We start from the raw sequence: 23,181 nt of genomic DNA, 5'->3' as shown, positions 1-23,181 counted from the left end.
AGCTGAAAGGCACTGTATAAGGGCAGTTAAATGCAGACTTTAATGTGAAAAATCTGAAAACTACTTTTTATAAACTATCCTTTTCTTTCTTTGATCAGGATACATAACTCACTTTATATGTAAACTGTACTAGTCTCCAAAGGCCACACAGCAACAACCCTTTCATCACAAAAATCCTATAATCCCAACAGTCTTCAAATTGAGGCATAAAAGTCTCCTGAACTGTGGAACAGTTTCCCAATGGAAGTAACAGAAGCCCCATTATTTGCATCACAGAATGACAGACTGGACTAAGCACTACAAAATGTATGGTAGGGAACAGCCCTGAAGTGGCAGGGAGATTGACTAGATTGAATCTCATTGTTTATTCCCATCTCTAACTTGACAGTTGATAACAGCTCTAAAGGCCCATTTGAGACTGCCTTTCAATTTACTGGACATGCAGCAGCCCTACAGGCCACATCTTTTCATTGCAGTCTGTGCAAGAAAATTCACCTTACAATGCAAAAGTGAGATGGGGTTGGGCTGGGTACAGAACTGTGAACAGGCACTTTTTTTCTCCTCTTGGCTTCAACTCCTCTGCATTAGCTTCCTTAAGGGGCTGGGGTTTGCACCAGAGTCAGACTAGTTTACATTGCTGTATGTCTAACATTATTCAACAAATGTTTAACATAAAAATTACTGTGCTAGGTCCCCACATTCAGTATTTAATATTGTTGTCGTCTAAATTAAATTAATGGTGGAGCTAAATGAATCACAGCAACGAACATCACAGAAGATAATGTGTTAGTCACAATATGCAGATTGTAGGCAGCAGATTGTAAATTAATGCAGAGTGATTTAAAGATCTATTGAACTGTATGGACTATGGAATGGGAGTAACTGAGACTGGAGTCCCATATGGTGGAAGGGTATCAAACACCAGAAGGATTAATGATTTTAATTTCTTTTCTGTAACTCCAGAGACCTTGAAGTTTTTCAACCTGAAGTTGTGCAAGAAAATCCCCCTATCTGATCCCAGTTGCAAAGAAATTCATCCTCTGACCCCAGCAGAATTTCCCCCTTGAATGAATTTAGTCTCTGCTGAAGACACTCACAGGGCCCAAAATCCCAGCAAGGCCTCTGAAATATCCTCTTGTAATTACTTTTGGACCTGGCCTCCTCTGACACCAGGGTGTCTCAAAACCCTGGCGCATCTCGCGTTTACTGAGGGTCGCCGCAGTCAGCTTTGCCATCTCTGCGGTCATGGCCCCTCCCTGCCCCATACTCTCACCACCCTGAGCAGTAGCATCTCTGGGCCCTTGGCCCACGGGCAGCTACATGTGCCCTATACTCCCTGTCCCAGCATCTCGGGCCCTTGGCCCGCGGGCAGCTACATGTGCCCCCTACACCCCTCGCCCCCGCGTCTCTGGGCCCTTGGCCCGCGGGTGGCTCTGTCCCCCGTACACTCGCCGCCGCACCGGCTCCCCGCAGGGTTGGGGTCTCTGCACCCCGTTCCGGCCCGCGCGCTCCCACGCTCTCTCCCGGCAGCGCCGTGCCGCGAGCTCGCGGCTCCTTCAGACTCCTCCCCCAGGCCCATCTCGTGCGGAGACTAGGCGCACCCGAGTGACGGTTATGAAACGTCATCCTGCAGCGGCAGGCGTTTGGCTTTGTGAAAGCGAGGTCGGGGGGGCGCGGACACCGCCCCGTTTCCGGTCCGCGGGGAGCGTCGGCTGGAGCGCCGGTATGTGGCGCGTCGCTGGCCGGGCGGCTGAGGGGCGGGGCTCACGGGGGGGTTAGGAGGGGCTGGTTTGTATCCTGGGGGTGCCCAGAGCCGTTGAACCGAACTGTAAACTCGGTGTATGCTGGAAACCACGTCAAGCCCGGGGGTGCGGCAGCCCCAGCGCCCCTAGTTCCAGCACCTGTGTGTGTGGGGTGGGTCTCTTGTGTGGAGCTGGCTTCCTCCGTCGCTGCGGGATACTGTGGCTGGCCCTGTCTCCCTCAGCCCCGGGGCGAAGAGGCCTGAGAAGCAAAGCAGTGCTGTTAAAAGTGGATCAGTCACTTAATCAGTTTCCTTAAAATTCCAGGTTTCAGAGGAGCAGCCGTGTTGGTCTGTATCCACAAAAAGAACAGGAGTCCTTGTAGCACCTTAGAGACTAACAAATGTATTTGAGCACATCGGCTGCGTAGAATGGGACATATAGTGAGGAGCTATATATATATATATATATATATACACATATACATACAGAGAACATGAAAAGGTGGGAGTTGCCCTACTGACTCTAAGAGTCTAATTAATTAAGATGAGCAATTATCAGCAGGAGAAAAAAAACTTTTGTAGTGATAATCAAGATGGCCCATTTCAGACAGTTTGACAAGAAGGTGTGAGGATACTTAACATGGGGAAATAGATTCAATGTGTGTAATGGCTCAGCCATTCCCAGTCTCTATTTAAGCCTAAATTGATGGTCTCTAGTTTGCATGTTAATTCAAGTTCAGCAGTTTCTAAATCTTTGAAATTTGTGTATATCCACCTGCCTGCTCAAGGTGCCTTTTCCCCTTCCACCTAAAGAACAGGTACCTTATGAATAATGCTGTGCATGCCCCAATACACTTACTGGGATCGTGTCAGGAATGCTGTTGAGCTGGTCATGTCAATGTGGGTAGAGTCTTAATCGCTTTCATTGCCCCTCTGAAAAGACAACTTCCCCGCTCATCTTTTGCCAAGGCATAAAATTATGCCACTTGTCACACAGGTTCTTTGTGGTTGGTTTTGGCAAGCGTATTTGCTCCCAATCTATGATAACCAGAAACTTCTATGCTTAAACTCTGTATCGTTTTCTTTTTATTTTAACATCATCTTAATAAAATTCTTAAAACTGGTCATGTCAAGATGAGGGTATAAGCACTAGTTCAGGTAATGTAGTGGAATACCAAATATGCTGGTCTGGCAAACGTTAAATATATATAAAAATACCTAGTCAAAATATTAATGCCAGGCAAATAAAATGTGATCTTATTTATCTTTGTCTTACGAGTTTCCGCAGATGGACCAAAAGCTCTCTCAGCTGGTCGAGGACCTCACAACCTCAGGAGAGCCTCAACTGAATCCAGAGAAAATGAAAGAGTTAAAGAAAATCTGCAAGTATGAAGTGTCGTTAAATTCTTTAGTTGAGGAACATACTGGCATAGGGCTGTTTTCTAGCATTTTATCATCTTACACTATTTCATATAAAAAACAGGTCACAGTGACCCGTTAGTCTGGCCTCTTCCAGACTCTTCTTTTTGCTTTAAGCAACACTTTGGAATTGATTGTTGCCTTGAAAATTAGGGAAACTCATGGAATAATGGGTGATGGTGGGTTTCCTCCAAAACTTGTTAAAAGACTCCTAGTGAGTTTTTTGGGGATGATTTTTTGCGGGTTAAATATCTTTTAATCTCATGTCAAAACAGAAAGCTTCCTTTTTTTCCTGTTAAAAAATATTTTTAATCCATAAAAGGACAAAAAACTCACTTGCTGGTGGTTGTACTTGTTTTGATGATATTTGTTACTTTTTAAAAGGTCTTCAGATGAACATATTAGTCATGCGTATCATCTACTGATGACACAGCTGAATCAAGAACATGCAGAGATACGCTTCTCAGCTTTTCAAATTGTGGATGAGCTCTTCACCCGGTCACATCAGTTTAGGACGTTAATTATTTCAAATTTTCAAGAATTCTTGGAGCTCACAATTGAAACAGACCATGAGCAGCCTCTTCCCGCACCAAAAGAAGTAGCACAAAAACTGAAAAAAACAGCCATTAAATCTGTACAAGCTTGGCATGAAAAATATGGAGAAGCTTACAAGAAACTTTCCCTAGGATACCATTTCTTAAAACAGAACAAGAAGGTATTTTGCCTGTTTACTTCTGCATGTTTAATTCTCCACGTCTACTCATTAGGTTCTGGCTTAGAAAGATAAGGCTGATTTCTGGCAGATGTTGATTTCTCCACTGTAAGATAATATTAAGGGATATATGCTGGAAACAATGTTGAGCTTGCTTGCTTTCTTTCTTTCTGACAAATGTGTCGAATACTGGTTTTTCTTGCTCACTTTGTTGAAATTTACATACCTGTTTTTTTCCCCCCCTGCAACCTAAGTCCTTTCCATACTGCTTAGGACTTTTTTTTTTTTTTTTTTTATTTAGTACAACCTGTAAACTCTTTCTACAATTTGCCTTATTTTACTGCTTCAGATTAGAGTGTAAATTTCCTATTTGGATAGGTCTTTCCTTGTGTTACAATGTCTAAAGCTCATTTCAACACAGATTTTATTTTTCTAGAGGTGTAAATCAAAGGCAGTAACAAGAAATGAGATACTATAATATATTTTGTATTTCTTGGTTTTTTTCCTGTTCGCCTTGCAAAGTTTATATACTACTTCATATGCTACTAATCAGAGCGTTAAATATACCCTTTCTCTATTGATGCTGGAATATCAATGTTCACTCTTTAGCCACTATCCTGTTGGATCTCATTAATAAAGGAACTCATTCAGTGCCACATGATCTCTTGGGGTTCTTCAAGATTCTATTTCTTTAATAACCTTCCTGTTCAATGGGTACGTGACTTATTAGGTGGGCTAGAGGGGATGTATAATCTGGTGTTTCAATACATGGATGATGTTTGGCTCTTTCCATCTCAGCTGAAGCCAGCTGGTGTAAAGCCAGTGCTCACATGTGGTTAGATTAATAAATTATAAGGTTAGAAAGGACCATTGTGATCAACTAGTCTGACCTCCTGTATCACACAGGCCATAGTACTTCCCTGAATTAATTCCTGTTTGAACTAAAGTATATCTCTTAGAAAAACATCTAATCTTCATTTTAAAATTTGATAGTGATAGAAAATCCACCACATCCCTTTGTAAATTGTTCCAGTGGTTAAATACCCTTACTGTTCAAAATTCAACCTTAATTTCAGTCTGAAGCAAGACAAATTCAACTTTCTGCCTTTAGATCTACTAAGGGACTAAGTAGTCGCAGGGTGGGGAGAGGGAGAACTTAAGTACTATCATGGATCAGACACCAGATAGTTAAGAACACAATTGGTCAACCTTCATTAGAGCAAAAGGCTAATAATGGGATGGCATGTAGTGACGTACTAGGACCGGTGTTTAATAATTTGTAAAAGAGGATGAATAGTGACATGAGAATTTGGAGATGAAACAAAACTCTTGGTTAGTTACAATTAAAAAAGGCTGAGGAACTTCAGAGGGACATACCCGAGCTAGTGAATAGGTAACATAATGGCAGATGAATGCAAAGTGACATTGGAGGAAATTTGAACTACGCATACATCTCTTGGGGTTCTAAAATAACTATCGTTTTAGGAAAAATACTAGACACCACTGTGGACAGCTCCTAGATTATCAAGACAGAGAAAGACCATTATGATCATCTAATAATCTGACCTACTGTATAACAGGCCATAGAACTTTACTCCACCAAGCCCATACCTTTTAGAAAATACATCCTATCTTGAGTTGAAGACTTTAAGTGACAGATTCCACAACATCTGAAGATAAGTAGCTGCAATGGCTGATTGCCTTGACTGTTAATTAACACTGTTATTTCTAATCTGAATCTGTCTAGTTTTAATTTCCTGACATTGGATCTTATGCCTTTGTGTTAAATTAGAGACTTCTACTAATACTTCTGTTCCATATTTGTAGACCGTGATCAAGATGCCTGTTAACCTTCTCTTGGATAAACTAAATAGATTGGGTTTCTTGAGTCTTGCTATAAAGCAGGTTTTCCAGACCTTGAATTATTTTTTGTAGTTTTCTTTCCAGTTTGCATAGGTACCAGCACTGAACACACAATTCTAGTAATGGTCTCACTCATGCTGTAGTGTATACAATTGTAATACTACCTCCTACTTCTAATCAATATCTTCTCTATACTAATCTAAGGATTGCATCAGCGCTAACAAAAACCTCTGCTCAATGTTCAGTAATAGTAAAAGAAGCAAAGAGAATTTTAGGATATGTAAGGAATGGGATCGAGAACAATTAAAATATTTTAATGCCCATTTTATAAATCAGGGCATGCCCTCACTTTGAATACTGTTAGATCCTAGTCACTATGTTTAAAAACTGGTAGAATAAAATTAGAGGACGTTCTGAGAGGGTCAATGAGAATGACTGAGGCAATGACAATGACTGGGGGCATGCATAAACTCTGGAGACAGATTTACCCTGTTCAAGGCTCTCACAGTACAGCAACAAAGAGATGTTCAGTCACATTGAAAAGAGTGCAAGATTGATAAAAGGAAATATTGTCACATAGTGCATAACTGGCCTGTGGACTCACTGTCACAAGATATTCATTCTGGCTAACAGCTTAGCAGGACTGTAAAAGAATTGGATGCTTTATCTGAATTACAAGAATATCTAGGTTTGCAGTGTTGTTGTAGCCACATTGATTCCAGGATGTTAGACAAGGTGGGTGAGGTTGTATCTTTTATTGGACTAACTTCTGTTGGTGAAAGAGGCAAGCTCTTGAGCTACACAGAGCTCTTCCTCAGGTCTGGGAAGGGTACTCAGTGTGTCACAGCTAAATACAAGGTGTAACAGATTGTTAGCATAAGTAGTTAACACACATTGTAAGGGACCATTCAAAGTGAAATGGCCCGTTAACACCTCTGCAGTCATAGGACAAAAAAGGAGGTTACAGATTATTGTAATAAATCATAAATCCAGTGTCTTTATTCCATGATAGTTAGTGTGTAGCGAAGTTATTAATTTGAGTTCCCAGGCTCATCTTTTGAAGGTGTCCTCAAAGGAAACCTGCAGGACAAGGACTGAAGAAAGTTTCTTCTTCGCCAACAGAAGTTGGTCCAATAAACAGTATTACCTCACCCTCCTTGTCTCAGGAATAGCTAGATTCAGAATAGTAAATATTTAATTTTTTATATATATATAAAAAAATAAAATAAAATAAAAACTCTCTCTATATATAGTTTTCATATGTGTATATATATTGTGTGCATGTGTTTAAACTGCTGTTGTTAAGGTTTAAGACATCCTTTAGTTGTAGGGGATTGGGAGGAGACTTTCCTTGTAGGTACATAATCCCATAACTACATACTGCAACATTTCTTATAGCATTCTCTAAAACAGCTGGCATTTGCTACTATTGGAGACAGGATACTAGATCAGATGGGTCGCTGGTCTGATCTACTGTGAAATTCTTATGCTTAACAGTGGTTGGGGCTATCTGACTGCTCCTCAACCTGAGCAATACTAAGCTAATAATGCTTGTAAACGGTTACAAAAATGGTTGGCTGAAGTCACTTTGACTCCCTTGTATGCATGAGGGAAGCATAGCTACTGCTTGTACCACGTGCCCCCAACCCAGGGGTGGGGGGATGGTCCAAGTGGACCACCAGCTGCATGTCTATGCGCTGATGACAGCACTGACCAGGAACACTTTTTCAATGTGTTGGTCTAAAGTTTTCTTTTCAGATGCATTTCTTGCTGCAGTTACCTACGTCTGTCACCTTATTAGTGGATCAGTGCAATAGCACAGTATGTGCCTGCCTAATAGTTTTGCAAGTTGTCTCACTAGGAGCATATTATGCATGTAGTCTTCACTGGCTTCCAGTTTGTTCCAAAGTGGTGTTTTGACTTATGCAACCGTAAGTAACTTGCATCCTAATTAAGTACCTAGCAGACCACTTCTTCACTTGCATAATACTTGACATTTGCAATTAGCTGACATTCAATGATTTAAACAAAAGGGGTCTATTGGGAAGGGATTAGGGTTTGATGCAAAACCCGTTGACTTTAATGAGCTTTGGATCAGGCCCTTACTCAAGGGCATTGGATTCTGAAATGTTTTCTCCCCTTTTTGGCACCCTACCCTTTGTTTGGTCTAGTAGAGCCAACGTATTGACCTTATAGACCTTGCAGTATGGTCTGTCTGTTCTTCCAGGTGTTGAAGGAATTCCAAATGTATAAATATCTTGCTGCTGTCCCCCCAATCAAAACTTACAATTTTCTTCACAGCTTATTTAAGCAGCAACAATTTGCTTAGAGCTGTACATATAACAAAGGAAATTAAGGACCCTGCTTGGAGGCAGCTTGCAAGCTATAGCCATAACCAAAGATTTTCTGTCTCTATAGGCAGCTGATTTAGAATCTGAAGCTTTAACAGAGCAATATTAACCAAATCACTGATATATAGGTAACTTCATTAATTGGATATAGAAGTTACATTGCTTCATTTTGCTGCCCCACAAGCATTGATTTCCACACATCTCCACTCCCATGTAGCTGAGTATTTTTAAACCTATTGATACTGTCGGGAACTGTACTGGTTAATAAACCTAATGCAACGTGTAACTTTTTCTGATCAGAAACATTTCAAAGTGGTGGTGGTGGGGGGGGGGGAAAGAGGTGGACACAGTGGAAGAGCATGTTCTGAAGGCCACAGATCCCCACCTCTGCTCTGCCCATTAGTAATGTAATCACTTGCTTATTTACCCAAAAGGCTTAAGATAAGATATCCTTATTGACAAAGTGGGATTCAATTAAAACTAGATGTACAAAGATTTTTGCATTTATATCCATAACTGTGTAATGAGGTGTTGTGTTGCATCTCTGTTAGTGCATTTGAGTGATACAAGACTGCTATTCAGATTAAGTAGCACAGTACCCTCAACCCTTTTCACTTTGAGAAGGGCATGAGTAGAATTAAGAGCTGAGCGTGCGGTTTCCTGTGTGCTATGAAAGCGATTATAACTGGGCCTACACATTTACTCTGTGAGCTTAACTGTAAAAAGTGTGTGAACATGCATAAGATGTCACAATAACCTACAATAACAGATGTTGATGGGCGTGGAGAGGAAGGGGCCAAAAGGAGACAGACTAAATTAGTCTAAACAAAGGGGCCTATTGCTATGGTTCAAGAACTATGATGAAATCATGCTTGGTAAAAACAGAAGTTGAGGAACTGGAATTTCAATGAATCAAAATTGGTGTAGGATATTAGGCCTAGTTAGTGGACAAAATAATGAGGGGATGGGCTATTCCCCCCATCACTCCCTTTTTGAGTCCTTAAAGAAAAAGACTTTTTTGGGGAGGAGGAATATAGAAGAATGGAGGGCCGGGGGTTGCTACTGAAGCGAGCTTCACCATCATGGTTGCCATCCCAACCATTTCCTGGGATCCTGGGCCTTTGTCATCCTAATTCTGAGAGATGTCCTGATCAGACCGATGCAGAGAAAGGGACCCAGATAACATTTCTACCTCTACCGGCTCTAGATGAATCCCAAACAACACCTGGGATAAAATGGGCTCAAACTTTAATAACAGCTACAGCCCATCTGAACTAACTTCTCTTTTTTCTAAAAGGATAGTTCTTACCTCCTGGGATACCCTCTTAAGGGAATGTCAAACAAGAGAGTTCTCCTTCTAAAAACTATTTCCAGCAAAGGGAACTAGGGATGTTGTTAAAATGAAAGCCATATTTCATACTTTACATTTCACATGTCAACTTTTTTCCTGGTATGAAGGAGGCTGAGTTCTCTGTACCAAACCCCAAACCTTGTTTAACACTGTTTAATGTTAGACAATGATTGGGTTCTGTTGACACTTTTTGGACCATCTATTCTATCTAAATTAATACAACAGAGCCCAACTCCTACATCACTGGGCTGATAGTTATACACTATGTTGTTCCCAAGATTGAAGTAAACATTTTTCTGTTGTGGAATAGCTTTTTTTTTTCCCCCCCTTTCATTCTTTTTAAATATATCATTTAAGCAGGCCTGAACGGAGTAGGACTGTGTGCTCCTCCACCTCAAATTCTGGTATGTTGTTCTGACTAGCAGGAAGGAAAAGGCATCTACTGCTGAGACCAATAGAGGCAGAACAATTACTCAAGTAGCTAACTCTGATCTAAACAAGGACACCCAACATAAATTCTCAAACCCACTGAGCTAACACAGAGTAATTCTATTTTAGCTTTTTAGATGCTCTTTCCCTATGTCAGGAGTGGCCAACCTATGGCCCGCAGGTGCCCACCAGAGCATTTTATAAGGCCTGCAGCCTTCTTCAACACAATATACTAATGGCTGATTCCTTAGCGTTTTGTCATCACGTTTACATCATTTTAATTTACACAAGTGTGTAAATAGACAATACCGTACATAGAAACAACCTATCTATAAATCAATACAGGTGACTTTAATTCTTATTAAGATATGTAGAATCTGTTTGGCCCACACAAGGTTGTGTTAGGGTTATGTGGCCCTCCTGTATAAAAAGGTTGGGCACCACTGGCCTATGTAAGGATGAAACTGCTCCATGAGAGGTGTCACAATGAGAACACAGGATTGGGATGTGGGGAGTCTTGGGTTCTAATTCTGACTGTGCCACTAGCTCACTGTGCAAACTTTTCACAAGTCTGAAATCCTATTTAAATGAAATGTTACCTACTAATGTTAGATGCACTTATTATAACTAAAGATCAGAGGAAACTTTCTGGGTTTTATTTCCATTTCTTTACTTTGTATGTCTGACATCACTGTATACAATTTTAATTGTTCACTGAAAGAGCCGCACACACAATGTGGGGAAAGAAATATTTCCAAAAAGGAAATGTGATTTGTAACACCATTAAGATTGATGAGGGGAATCAAAATCAGATGTATTCATGCAACTACCTTTGTCTGTCTGTAGATATAGATGCAATTGCCCCCCTTAAATTTACTGTATTGCAAGTCCCTCTGTGTGTCAGTTACTTTGTAAAATTGGAATATTGCCTACCCCACCACTTGGCTTCAAGAAGTTTACAAATATTAGTTAAGTCTCACTTCATTCCTCTGGGGTAAACTAGTATTTGATACTTAAGAAGATTAGGGCCTTGATAGAGCAAAATACTATGTGCATGTACTTAGACTCAAAGCCCTGTGGTTTGTGATTAACTCCCATTGACTTAGTTAGAATTTAAATCTGTGCTTAAAGTCAAACAAATGTGTAAGTGCTTTGCTGAATTGGGGCTTAAGTAATGTGCCAATGGTTGCATAGAGAGTGAATGAGAAACACACATGACTGGACAATAGTGTGTGAAATCCAGGACTAGGAACAGACCTGATTTTTCCTGATCCCTGGCTACTGAAGTACAGGTGCATGTTGTAGAGGAGAGGTTCTTGGAGGAAGCAAAAGGGGATGCTTGTTCGCTGCACACTTATAGTTTGATCTCCAAATGGTACAGGCATTTATTATGTGTGTCAGATTTTGCTCTCCTACTATAATTACAGTCATGTGAAAAAGGGCGGTGATTTAAAGCACATGATCTTAAGGACCTTGTGTGGTTTTTACGTCACAGCAAAACAAAATCTCAGAAACATCATTTTATTTTGAAATATGGTTTGTTTCATGTACAACCATTATGACCAAAGAAAATTTCATCTGGATGTTCAGACTATGAATTTAGCATCTGGGGAGGGATTGCTAATTCCATTAGAATAATAGTTCCTAAGTATTCGTTGCATAGCACTTTACAGTATAAACTAGCATTGAAGTTAATGCATTGTAGAAGAGCTCTGTGTGGCATGAAAGCTTGTCTCTCTCACCAATAAAAGTTGGTCCAATAAAAGAAATTACCTCACCTATCTTGTCTCTCTCATTGAAGTTAATGGAAGTTAGTTGATGGTACTCAGTAACTTGCAGGATGAGATGTCTCATGTAACTAAATTATAAGGTCTAAAGCAACCAAAAGCCAGCTTTTTCTTAGTGCTAGCTCATAGATTTGTACATCAGAATATAATTTTTGGAAGGAAAAAAATTTAAATTTTCAGGCCTTTTCATGAGCAAATTAACCTAACATTTAAAATTAATAAAATCAAAACAGTAGTTGGAGCTACTGTAAGGTGCATGACTTAAATTGTGTTCTGTACTTCAAAAATAAGAAATAAAGGAGTAAAATAAAAAAAAAAGATTTTTGATAAAAATCCACCAAAGCCAGGAAATTTAGTGTAAAAGCCAAAATTCAGTGATTTAACTCACTGCATGTTGCAGGGGATATGGCTTGCTCCTGGACTGGTTGGTTTGCTTGCATGCAAAGTTCTTGGGAACAGTGTGTGCAAGTAGCAGTTTTGGCTTTTACTCTAAAATTCTTGAGTTATATGGGTCAACCTAGCATTAGTTTTGCATATTCTCTATCTAGTTCATATGTGACAGCTCTCCCACCCCCCTACTGCAAGTGAGGGCTTCCCAAAATTATAAAGGGTGCATCAAGATAGATTCCTTTCTTTGGCCTTGGACAGCAGAGAGAATGTTCAGGTTTCTGCTTCCTATGATCTCATTTTTCACTAATAAAAAAAGTTACCATAGTTATTGTTTTTGGGAGAAGGGGCAATAAAAGGAAGTACTGTAGAGAGACCCACTGATTAATGATGTTAGAGGACATTTAATCAAAGATAGGAATCTTGGGAGTGTTTCTGTATTTCTTACAATGAATATAACACTTTTCTTCAATTCCTCCTCAGGTGGATTTTCAAGACGTAAATGTCAGAACTCTGGCTGAAAGGAGAAGGGAGGAGGAGAAGCAGAAACGATTAGATAACATTTACAAAGAGAAAGCAAAAAGAGCTGAAAAAGAAATGGAAGGTGAGATGTTCTGAAAACTTTAAAGTTTATTAAGGAATTCTGCTATATAAAATACAGCCTCCAAGAAAGCAGCTATCCACGTGGGAATGGGCTGTAGAGGTGGACGAGGAAAGTAGTGCATATGTAGACGTAATGTAGGGTAAAATAAACAAGTGATGTGTAGTGCCAGGAGTTCAGGTAGAACGCAGGGTGATACAAAAGAAGGTAATTAAATGTCTCGGGCCCTGATTCAGTAAAGAACTTAGATATATGTGTAAATTTGAGCATGTGAAGAGTCCTGTTGAAATCAATGGCTGTATTCACATGCTTAAAGTTAGTCATGTGAGTTAAGTATCTTCTGAATCAGGGCATCAAAAAGGTGTTTCATGTAGAGTATCTGTGTTTCAAAAGGCATTGCTAAATACCACTGTAGGAATCCTGTACATGGTATAGGAGGTCCAGCAAAAGTTCCATGGATATCTGTGCATACTGGAAAGCTGTTTCTTTAAGCAAAGGTTTTAGAGCTAATTTCTACAAAACTGAAGAATGAGGGTGAGTGTGTGTGTGTGGTGTGGAGACTCTTACCGTACAGTTTTTAAGTGTTGGCTTCACTTACAAATACTTTTTGCTTGTGCATTATGAATACTTGTGTGGCTGTGCGCTATGAACAGTTATGCGTGGACCTGGAATTTAAAACTGAGTCTTAAGTTTCCTTAAGTCATTTTCAGCTGAAATGTGTCTGGGTTGTTACTCATAGATGCATCAGTAACCAGCTATAACAGCATAACTTCCAGGACTGTAGGATTCTTACCCAGTGACATTGCTGGGAATAACCTTACCAATCCATCTGCTCTACTTCATATTTTATAAAACAATTAAAAGGCCATCTTTGATAAGTGCTCTGAGATTTTCAGATTTTCGGGGGATAGGAAAGAGAGTTGTTTCTATTTTGTACCTCTTGAGACCAGAGAATAATATCAGTTTGATCTGGGGGGCATTTGGAGGGGAGAAAGGCAGGCATGAGGACCCATGTGCATAGGAATATGTTACTGATTTAAAGATAAATGAATTGCCCCTTTGGCAGGTATACTTGCATTGTACTGATTTCTCATAGTGGGGAATGAGAAAGCGAGTTTGTTCCACTTCTGAGCTGTAGACATTTTGTATCGCCTGGAGCAATATTCTAAAACAATTCTCTCCTGACAGAAATGTCCCAGGAAATCCAAGACACACTGACAGAGATGGAGAATTGTTTCCGGCTTTTGATGCCAGATCCATTTGACTTCACTGTGAATGATGCAGAGTTAGACCCTGTCACGGAGAGGACTGCTAATGAGGACAAACCTACTTCCTCCTTATCCATGCAGATAGCAGATCGCCAGCCATCTTTGCTTGGACACATGGATGATGAACAGCCTTGTTGCAGCAAGGACCTTCCTTCTGTTTCCCCATGTCTAATAGTTGGTAGAAACAGGGACCTGAACGAAGAGTTGGGGCTGCCTGAGCAAAAGGAAATAGACAGAGGGGAACGTTCAGAAGCTGAAATAATTGCTTCTGCTGCCACCGATTATGATGACTATGAAACCTTTGTTAGGAACCATGGGCTTGGTTCTCATAAATACACTCTCAACCTTGAAATCTCCACAGGTACCTAGTACTGTACCACACAAACAGCTTGAGAACGTCTGTATGTGAAGTTGTGAGCCATTAACTACAAAACTTAATATTTTATATTTCAGCCCTCTCTAGCAGATCCCCTGCTACGTCTGGCCACTCATCTCGTAACCCTCCTTCAATGCAGATTGTATTGGACGTGATTTATAGATTTTACTAATCAACCATTTTGGTTAAGATTTAGTATATGGCATTGTTAATGTATTACAGCACCTAGAATAAGACAGGTTTCCTGTCCTGAATTGCTTGCATTCTGTTTGCAGGATGTATATAACTTTATTTGGAAGGAGAGAGGAAGGCTGTGTTTCAATGCTTTCAGCACTTACCTCTTTAAAATTAGTGACCTCCGTCATGACCCTACAATAATATGCTTGAGTTATAGTGGGGAAACATTTTTTAATATGGCAATCAAACTCTCAACACTTTGTAAAGACTTATCATAAAATAGTGAATAGAGTGCTGGTAGCAAGGATTTTAAAATATGATTCTTAATATCATTTCAAGAGGTTGAGTTATTTGTAGAAAAGCCAGGCTTGACTTTTAAAAAGTCTGGTGCCTTACAGTTAACTGTACATGTGCATACAGTTAACTACAATTTCACATGTAAATGGCTGGTAAGATATATAACTGGCCATTTCTGCATACATGTGTAGGAATTGTGAAAGCTTAACAGGCAGTTGCATTTTTTGCACAGGAACTGCATTCCTGCTGTTTTGAAAATCAGGCTCCTAGAGTTGTTGTTTGGGGTAGGGACCAACTTTTCATTATGTGTGTACTGTACCTAGCACAGTAGGGTCCAGAGCCCTGATTGGAACCTCTAGTCACTATTGTATTACAATTATATCCTTGATTCATATGGTAATGGCTAAGCTGTGTTGGTTTAGCATCCCTTTTTCAGAGTTATGCAGCATAATGAAAGCATTTTCCCTTCTTTCTCTTTGGTCTTTGGGTTAAGTATTTTTAGCATTAACGCTGAACATAGTAATCTTGTGACTCATCTCTGAAGAGATCAATTATGTTCCAAAGTTTCATGTTGTGCCATCTCCACTTATTTATTGTAGGTTCTTATTGACAATGCTAAAGACATCATGCTTGTGTATTTTTCCTCCCTTTTCAACAGATGTGAAGGTGCGTGAGAATGAAGACAATACTGCCATAATAAACAATATCATAGATGCGCACAAACTCATCAGAAATAAATTCTTGCCATCTGTGCAGTCTTGGATTCAGGTGAGATGACTTCTGCCAAGAAAAATAAAAAAAGCTCTTTCCCCTCTTTTGCTTGCTTTCAGCTTGTCTTCCATAAAATGCTAACACTCATTATGAAACCGCATAATTTGGGGACCCACATAGAGACCATCTTGCAAAAAGTTACAAAAGCCTAAAGATGGTGTGACTGCACCAAACTCAGCGTCTGGGTGCAAACTAAAGACTCGTGCACTTATGTGTTGAATCTTTGGTCTGTACGTATGGCAAAAACAACAACAAGCAATAAAAGTGTGTGAGGATAAAGTCTGAAGAAAACTAAACAAAGCAAATTAAACTGAGAAAAAATAATTGTTATTGTTACATTGTGAGGTGGGGAGGGTGGTAATAATTGGCTAAATATAAATCTGAGTTAGAAACTGTCAGTGTTGCATCACTTATATTTGAGTGCATTCAACATTGCTTAAGCTACCTAGCACAGTGCACGAGTTTTTCATTTTTGGAGATGTCCGTTTAAATATGGCCTATATGGTAGGTTTAAAGTGAAAATGAATATGTCTTTATGAGATAAGTCGACATTAGAAAATCACTTATTCATTCAGCACAATTGGTAGTCTCTGCTCAAGTGTCCATTGCAGGGGATAGCAATTTTGTATGGTGAGGTCAGGAGCGGTGCCAGGGTTTTTGGCGCCCTAGGCGGGGGTCCTTCCGCGCTCCCGGTCGTCGTCGGCAATTCTGCGGCGGGGGGGTCCTTCCGCGCTCCCGGTCTTCGGGGCACTTTGGCAGCGGGTCCCGGAGCGAGTGAAGGACCCGCTGCAGAATTGCCGCCGAAGACCCGGAGCACGGAAGGACCCCCCGCCGCTGAATTGCCGCCCCCCCAAATCCTGGTGCCCTAGGTGACCGCCTAGGTCGCCTAAATGGAAGCGCCGGCCCTGGGTGAGGTGCACTCACCTTACAGTGCATCTGCCTACTCCTTGGTTGACTCTAGCTGCTGCTATCAACTCTTACTCCCCCAGTTAAAAAAAAGTTTTTGAAAGAAGTGCAGGTAAAAGGAGAGAATTGGGATCACCAGTGATTGCTTATTATAGGAGCAAACTGCTTTATTGCATGTCATGTTACAAATGGACAAAAACTAAGAATTTTTTTCTTGAGGATGTGTGTAGCAGAAATAATAAGAATGTATATCTCTTGCTTTGTAGTTGTTCACCAGAGCAGGAATAAATGATGATTGTCTAAGATGTGTCATTGATTTTAAGAATAAATTAGAGACTGCTATGGAGAAACATAAGGAAATGAACATTGACTATAAAGAGAGGAAAAGAAAAGTGGTGAGTATTTTAAATTAAACATTTTTTTGAGTAGACTATCAAACACTTGACTTGCACACAGAAAAATATAATGCTGTCTAAACATCTCCTTGTAGGCCCTAATTCTCGCAAACACTTAAGCATGTGCTTAACTCTATATATTTGAGTAATCCATTTGACTTCAATATGACTACTTCATGAGCCAAATTAAGCACATGCATAAATGTTTGCAGAGTCAGGGCCTTCATTATTAGATAGGACATTAACACTAGTTGTTTTAATTTTTTTTATACAGTGAGGTAGTAAAATTTTAGAATTCTCTTTAGTCCCAGTTTCTTCATGTACAGTTTGTATTCTGTCCTTTGTTCTCTTCTATGTTGGCGTTTAGTGTTAATGAAGGAAGACATACATATTGTTATTACCATTTTATTATTTTGAAACATGCAAAACTATGCCAACACCTCACAAGTCAGAAAAAAAGACGTGGTTCCTGATTTACAGTGCTTACATTCTACAGAGGTTGGGTAACAGCTAATTATTATGAGAGGCTTCCAAGTCTATCACATGGTGCTTTAATGCTCAGAGTGTTTCACAAAGGTTATTCCCAGTGAAAATTTTGTGAGACGAGTAAGTTTTAATATCCTCATTTTACTATGCCACAGAAGAAGTCAGTTAGAACTAACTACTATTTTACTATGTGAGGAAACTGAGGCAGAGAGATTAGATGATTTGTCCAAGGCCACAGAATAAGTCAGTGACCCCATCTATACATCTAAAACAACAGAGTTTACTAAGAATTTTTAAACTTGTTTGTGGTCAAATAGTGCTTGTTAGGTATAAATGGCCAAACTATATTTTTAAAAAACTAATTATTTTAGGTCAGTGTGTCCAGGAGTAAAACATGGCTTTTAACTGGGTTATAATACAGTTTCTATCTGTCACGGCAGGCTAGACTAAATTGTTAGTCTGATTCAGCCACAGTGAAGTTCATCAACTGTTGTTAAGCTCTGTTTGGCTGTATAGACAAGGCCAGATTGGGATTTTTGAATTTCTCGGTCTCAGCACATCTCCCTGGTACAGAAGGGTCCTGGCTATGTATACTACTCCAGCTACAAACGCCAACACTGAATGAACGGTAATATTCCAGAAGACTCTCTTACCACTGCTTTCCCTTCAATGGGATGTGCACATAACCAGCTATGGAGGAATCAGCATAGTTGCTGCCATCCCTGTTGTCATTTTTATGGGAAAGGCTGCACATGCTGGCCCTCTGCCCAGAATATTGGTTACTGCCTTTTTTGTAAGATTTGAAAGACATTCAAGCCTTCATTCTATGAGTAGTGGAAAATAGTGCTGTTACCATTCTTGTTCACCATTGTTTGGTGTCCGAGTCAAACCTTGCAGAGCATACAGCTAGGAAAAGGGAAATATTTAATAATTCGCTTATTTTGAACACAATATTATTTGACAACTTAATAGAATTTGAAGTGTGGAACCTGTTAAGAGATATTGGAAAATAAATGAACAGTAATTCTTCCATTTCTTTCATGGCGAAATGCCCAAACTTTTTCTTAACTAGTGCTGAGCTTCTTAAATTTAAGCTGTGAATGAGGAGCATAATGAGCTGCAGAAGCATTTTCATAAAAAGCCTTTGGTTTCTCTTCATGTGGTGGATTGTTTAGTTGAAACTTACTTTTAGACGGAAATTGACAACAATTAAAAATCCAAGTCCAATGGTCCAGCAAGCAGCAAGGCCTATCAAAAAAGAATGTTGTGCCCTGATCTTGCGAGGACTTACGCCCATACTTAACTTCATACGCTGTGAGTACTTCCATTGGCACTACTCAAGGTCATGAACATCAGCCCATGTGTAAATCTTTGTAAAGTTGGAGCCTTAGTTCTTACTATAACAAAGTCTTGCTGTCTTTTGGTGGTGTCCTCTGTATGCCTGGAGATAAGAGAAATGTACTGATATTCTGATCGCTGAGCATCACTGCAAAGATCAGGACATTAGCAGATTTTACATATAACTGCTAGCACACTGAGTCTGCAGAATGGCATAGCAGGGGGTGTAGATATGCACCCTGTGCAGAAATAAGAGGGAGGAGAGACCATGCAAGAACTGGAGAGAAGAAATGAACTAAATAGCATGGTTACTGTGGAAAAGATCACTTGTAAGTTTCCGTCTGCTGTAGATCTGACATAAGCTGTATGTTATGACAATTGATATCAAGTCATTGTTATGTACCAGGGAGCAATTGCAATCTGCAAAGTAAATTGTGCTAGATGAAGATTATCACACTAGGTACAGGAGAATTGTTTGCATATCTGCTCATCTCCTTAAGTGTTGTCAAGACTCCCTATTAAAGTCATGTCTGTATCTTTCAGGGAGAGCATATTTTATTTTAGTGGCAACACCAAAGTGGCAAAATGTAAAACAGAAGGTTAGGGACTTACAAAATTTGCATCCATGACTGCTGCAGTGGCAACATCGGAGGATTAGCACTATTTTTATGCAGTTACTCTATTCTTTAATAGACCAGCAAGAATGGAGGCTCTATCAAGCATTGCAGCCTGGCTCCTCATATCAAAATGGGTTTGTAGTCTTAGCTATCCACGCCTTTGCATAAAAGATGAGAGCAGTCACTCATACTTCTTTGTAGTCTGCACTTGGAAGGAATTTACGAGTATCCCTTTGCTAGGGATATAGGTGTACTTTGCTAGATCTATGGTCAAGATGTTAATGGAATTGATCCTTAACTGTTTGAATGAGGGAGTTGGTACTAGCCTTCCTGATTCTTTGAAGAATTATCTTTTTAAATATTTTTTTCTACTCTTGGTGAACATAGCATCTAGAGTAGTAGTTATCAGCCTTTATATATTTTGTGTGGTATCTCCAGTGTTGCAAACTCTTGTGATTTTTATCTTGAATCTGATGATACTTGGTGTTTTTTCTTAAAGCCCCAGCTCCCGGAGGCAAGTGATTACTTAAGTAATCAGCTTTCATTTTTTTAGGCAAGTTTTTAGCCCTCCTGGTTGCAAGTCCAAAATGCATCCTAAAGGCTCAGAACCCAGAAGGCAAATAAAAAGAATCCAGTGTTTATTATTTTTAAATCTCACATTTTTTAAAGCTAATTTCATGATTTGTTGGGCCCTGCCTTGTCATTTTTGAAAGTGTGGGGTGGCACTATTGTATCTTCCTTGCAATCAATGGGCATCTCTGCTTTCTCCCTGCTATCCCCTTGAACCAGTCCACAGTTGCCACCCTTTTGTTTTTTCAGTTCTTTCTCATATATAGGACCTTACCATATTCATGGCCATGAAAAATGTGTCACGGACTGTGAAATTGAGCTTCCCCCATGAAATCTGGTCTTTTGTGTGCTTTTACCCTATACTGTATAGATTTCATGGGGGAGACCAGCATTTCTGAAATTGGGGGTCCTGTCCCAAAAGGGAGTTGTAGGGGGGGTTGCAAGTTTATTTTGCGCTGCCTTCAGAGCTGGGCGGCCAGAGAGCGGTGGCTGTTGGCCAGGCGCCCAGCACTGAAGGCAGCGCCCCGCCAGCAGCAGCACAGAAGTAAGGGTGGCAATACCATACCATGCCACCCTTGCCTCTGCGCTGCTGCTTTCAGAGCTGGGCAGCTGGAGAGTGGCAGTTGCTGACTGAGGGCTCAGTTCTGCAGGCAGCAGCGCAGAAGTAAAGGTGGCAATACCATACCATGCCACCCTTACTTCTGCGCTGCTGCTGGCGGTGGCTCTGCCTTTAGAGCTGGGCTTCCGGTCAGCAGTCACTGCTCTCCAATTGCCCAGCTCTGAAGCCGTGCCGCTGCCAGTAGCAGCGCAGAAATAAGGGTAGCAGTACCGCAACCCCCCCTACTTTTTGGGTCAGGATCCCTATAATTACAACTCTGTGAAATTTCAGATTTAAATATCTGAAATCATTAACATTACGATTTTTAAAATCCTGTGACCATGAAATTGACCAAAATTGACCGTGAATTTGGTAGGGCCCTACTTATATATACGTATGCCATCTCTGATCTTTCTGTTTTTCATCTGTTTTCCTATTTGCTTTCTGCTCCCTAGCCTCCCTCCTACCTCCAGTCGTCATGCAGTTTCATACTGCTCAGGGTGCGTGTTTGAGAAAATGTGGTGGTGTTTTTTTTAAGCTCTGTAGCTGGAAACCTGGTGAGAGGGTTGGGAAAGTTCTTTAAGTGCTGGTCCCTATGGTTATAGTTATTTGCACAGATTTACCTTCTGTCCCTACCTTCAGCTAGAGCCATGGGAGGAGAAGGAAAAGAACTACAAATGTTGCCTGTATCCTTTGACTGTCCAGAGCCAGCCGTCTGCCCCCCTTGGTGTTGCCTTTATAAATATTATTGCATTAGCCGTATATCCTGGCTGTCCAGATTCAAGCCCCTCTGGCAGACATTAAATAGCCATCGTCATATTTCTCATTCTGTAAGAACTTCTATTGTTTAAATTGGGGGTTGAAGGATGGGCAGCCTGACCACATTAGTCAAGGATAACCAAACACAAGGATTACCATTGGTACTCTTCTGTTAGTGAAAGTCCTTGTGTGCTTACACCATAGTTAAATTCATATCATCAGCGATTATTCTGGGACTGAGTTAGATGTTTACATCCCTTAAGAAGAGTGTCATATTTTGAAAGTGTATATGAGAGTTTTAAAGCACTCTGTGTGAGAATCTAAATTATGATTGAAATGAGGGAGGGGGTAAGAGGAAAGCACTTGCATGACAGAACATGTTGCATTATTTTCTCTCTTTTTGTTAAGACTGTTCAGAATAATCTCAGTGCCCAGTAGAGGGAGTGCATACTGCATGCTGGACATTTTCTTTTGCACTTCCTTTATCTAGAGCAGGTCATGTCTTAGTGTGTACATGTTTTCATGTAAACTTATTACAGCAGTACTATGTCAGATCTACTGTAATAAGTTAGTTCTCCGCTCTATTTAGGTGAATTATTGTAGTGTCACAGTTCTAGTTATTGGCTGAGATTGGTATTTATAATAGAAACACCTATTTTTAGAGGTTTAATGCTGTTTTAAGCATAAATTGCTTATGGCTGGAACTTTGCTAAAATATTTCCAAACAGGGAATAATTTGTTTTTATTTTTATCTTGTTGGTATGCATGTCTTTTGTTCCTTTATTTATTTATTTTAAAACAGATGTTTGGATTTTTAAGATATTTTTTCTTAAAATGCCAGATTTTGCAGATGTTTATACCTGAATTGCTTTGCATTTTTAAAAGTTATAAAAGAAAAATCCATATATATTGCATCTTAAAAATCATGCACAAGTATGATGCACATCTACAGCATTTCCATAGAGACTAATGATAATACTTAACATTTTAATAACATCTCTATTGAACAGCATAGCATGTTCTGATGACGTCTTAATTTTTTTCACATGTATCTATAATTATATTTCAAAATGTAAGAAATGTACATATGTCAAACTAGACTAAAATGAGTGTTTGAAACAAGAGCCAGGAAATTTGCCGTTACTCTACCTCCATTATGTATGCTGTACAGGCCAAAATATTTGTTTTCTTCTGCATCCCCTTGTGTGTGTTTTTTTTTTAGTTTAGAGCTTAATTTAAAACTGTGTTTTGGCTTGTCTTAAAATGTCTTCCTAAAATGGACTAAGCAGTTGTTTGTGCTGTTATGATTTTTACCCTGAAATAGTTGACTGGACTATGATTTTATTTGTGAAAGAGGGAACACAACTACATCTGGTTTGTTTACAATATGTTGTGGTGGAGCCTGCAATAAGGGGAAGAGGGGACTATTGATGGTAAATCACTTAAAAATAACAGATGACCAAGGCATTTAGAATGCACTAATATTAATAAACTGGCTGTGTTTTAATGCAGCAGAATAATGTAGATTTGAATGACAGAGAGAATTTGGTAAACCCATACAATTGGCAAGCTTTTGGGGTGATTTGAGTTTGCTGCAATAAAATTGGATAGGTGGAGTTATGCCAAAAGTCTTCTAATTGCTTGTTAAAGACTGAACACCCTTACCTCCCATGAGGTTGTGTGTTCAGCAATTCTAGAACATGTGTTTTATTTTGTCTTGTTAAACATTCACGTTTAACCAGTCTAAATGCTTTTTAATTGTTTCATTAAGACACTGTTCCTCAAATAATCTTACTTTTGAATAAAGTTCTAACTCTTTAGTAATTTCTACTGTTTGGATGTGGGTTGGGGATTACTACATTGTAGATTTCAGCATAACTCTTTATTGCAGTGTAGATGAGATAGAATCATAGAAATGCAGGGCTGGCCGGGGCTTTGAGAGGTCACCTAGTCCATCCTGCTATGCTGAGGAAGGACCAAGT

At 39.8% G+C, this 23,181-nt stretch overlaps 1 protein-coding gene across 3 annotated transcripts in view; it reads left to right on the top strand.

Moving 5' to 3' along the window:
• Positions 1–1,643: 1,643 nt before the first annotated feature.
• UVSSA (UV stimulated scaffold protein A) overlaps positions 1,644–23,181 on the top strand; it is a 99,175-nt gene continuing 77,637 nt past the window's right edge. Inside the window, exons 1-7 of one of the 3 annotated variants that reach the window (XM_024199057.3) lie at positions 1,644–1,723; positions 3,021–3,127; positions 3,545–3,875; positions 12,524–12,644; positions 13,830–14,270; positions 15,418–15,527; positions 16,703–16,831. In XM_024199057.3, coding sequence (XP_024054825.1) covers positions 3,030–3,127; positions 3,545–3,875; positions 12,524–12,644; positions 13,830–14,270; positions 15,418–15,527; positions 16,703–16,831 — 1,230 coding nt within the window. In that variant the 5' untranslated portion in view covers positions 1,644–1,723; positions 3,021–3,029. Of the gene's footprint in view, positions 1,724–2,428; positions 3,128–3,544; positions 3,876–12,523; positions 12,645–13,829; positions 14,271–15,417; positions 15,528–16,702; positions 16,832–23,181 lie in introns of those variants that run through there. The other 2 variants (XM_024199056.3, XM_029910688.1) reach the window with 2 other exon arrangements.

Source organism: Terrapene carolina, unplaced genomic scaffold (genome assembly GCF_002925995.2).
Source record: "Terrapene carolina triunguis isolate 2854851 unplaced genomic scaffold, T_m_triunguis-2.0 Scaffold66, whole genome shotgun sequence".
NCBI lineage: Eukaryota > Metazoa > Chordata > Testudines > Emydidae > Terrapene > Terrapene triunguis.
Note: the sequence above shows the minus strand (reverse complement) of the source record. Positions and strands in the feature narration are given on the sequence as shown.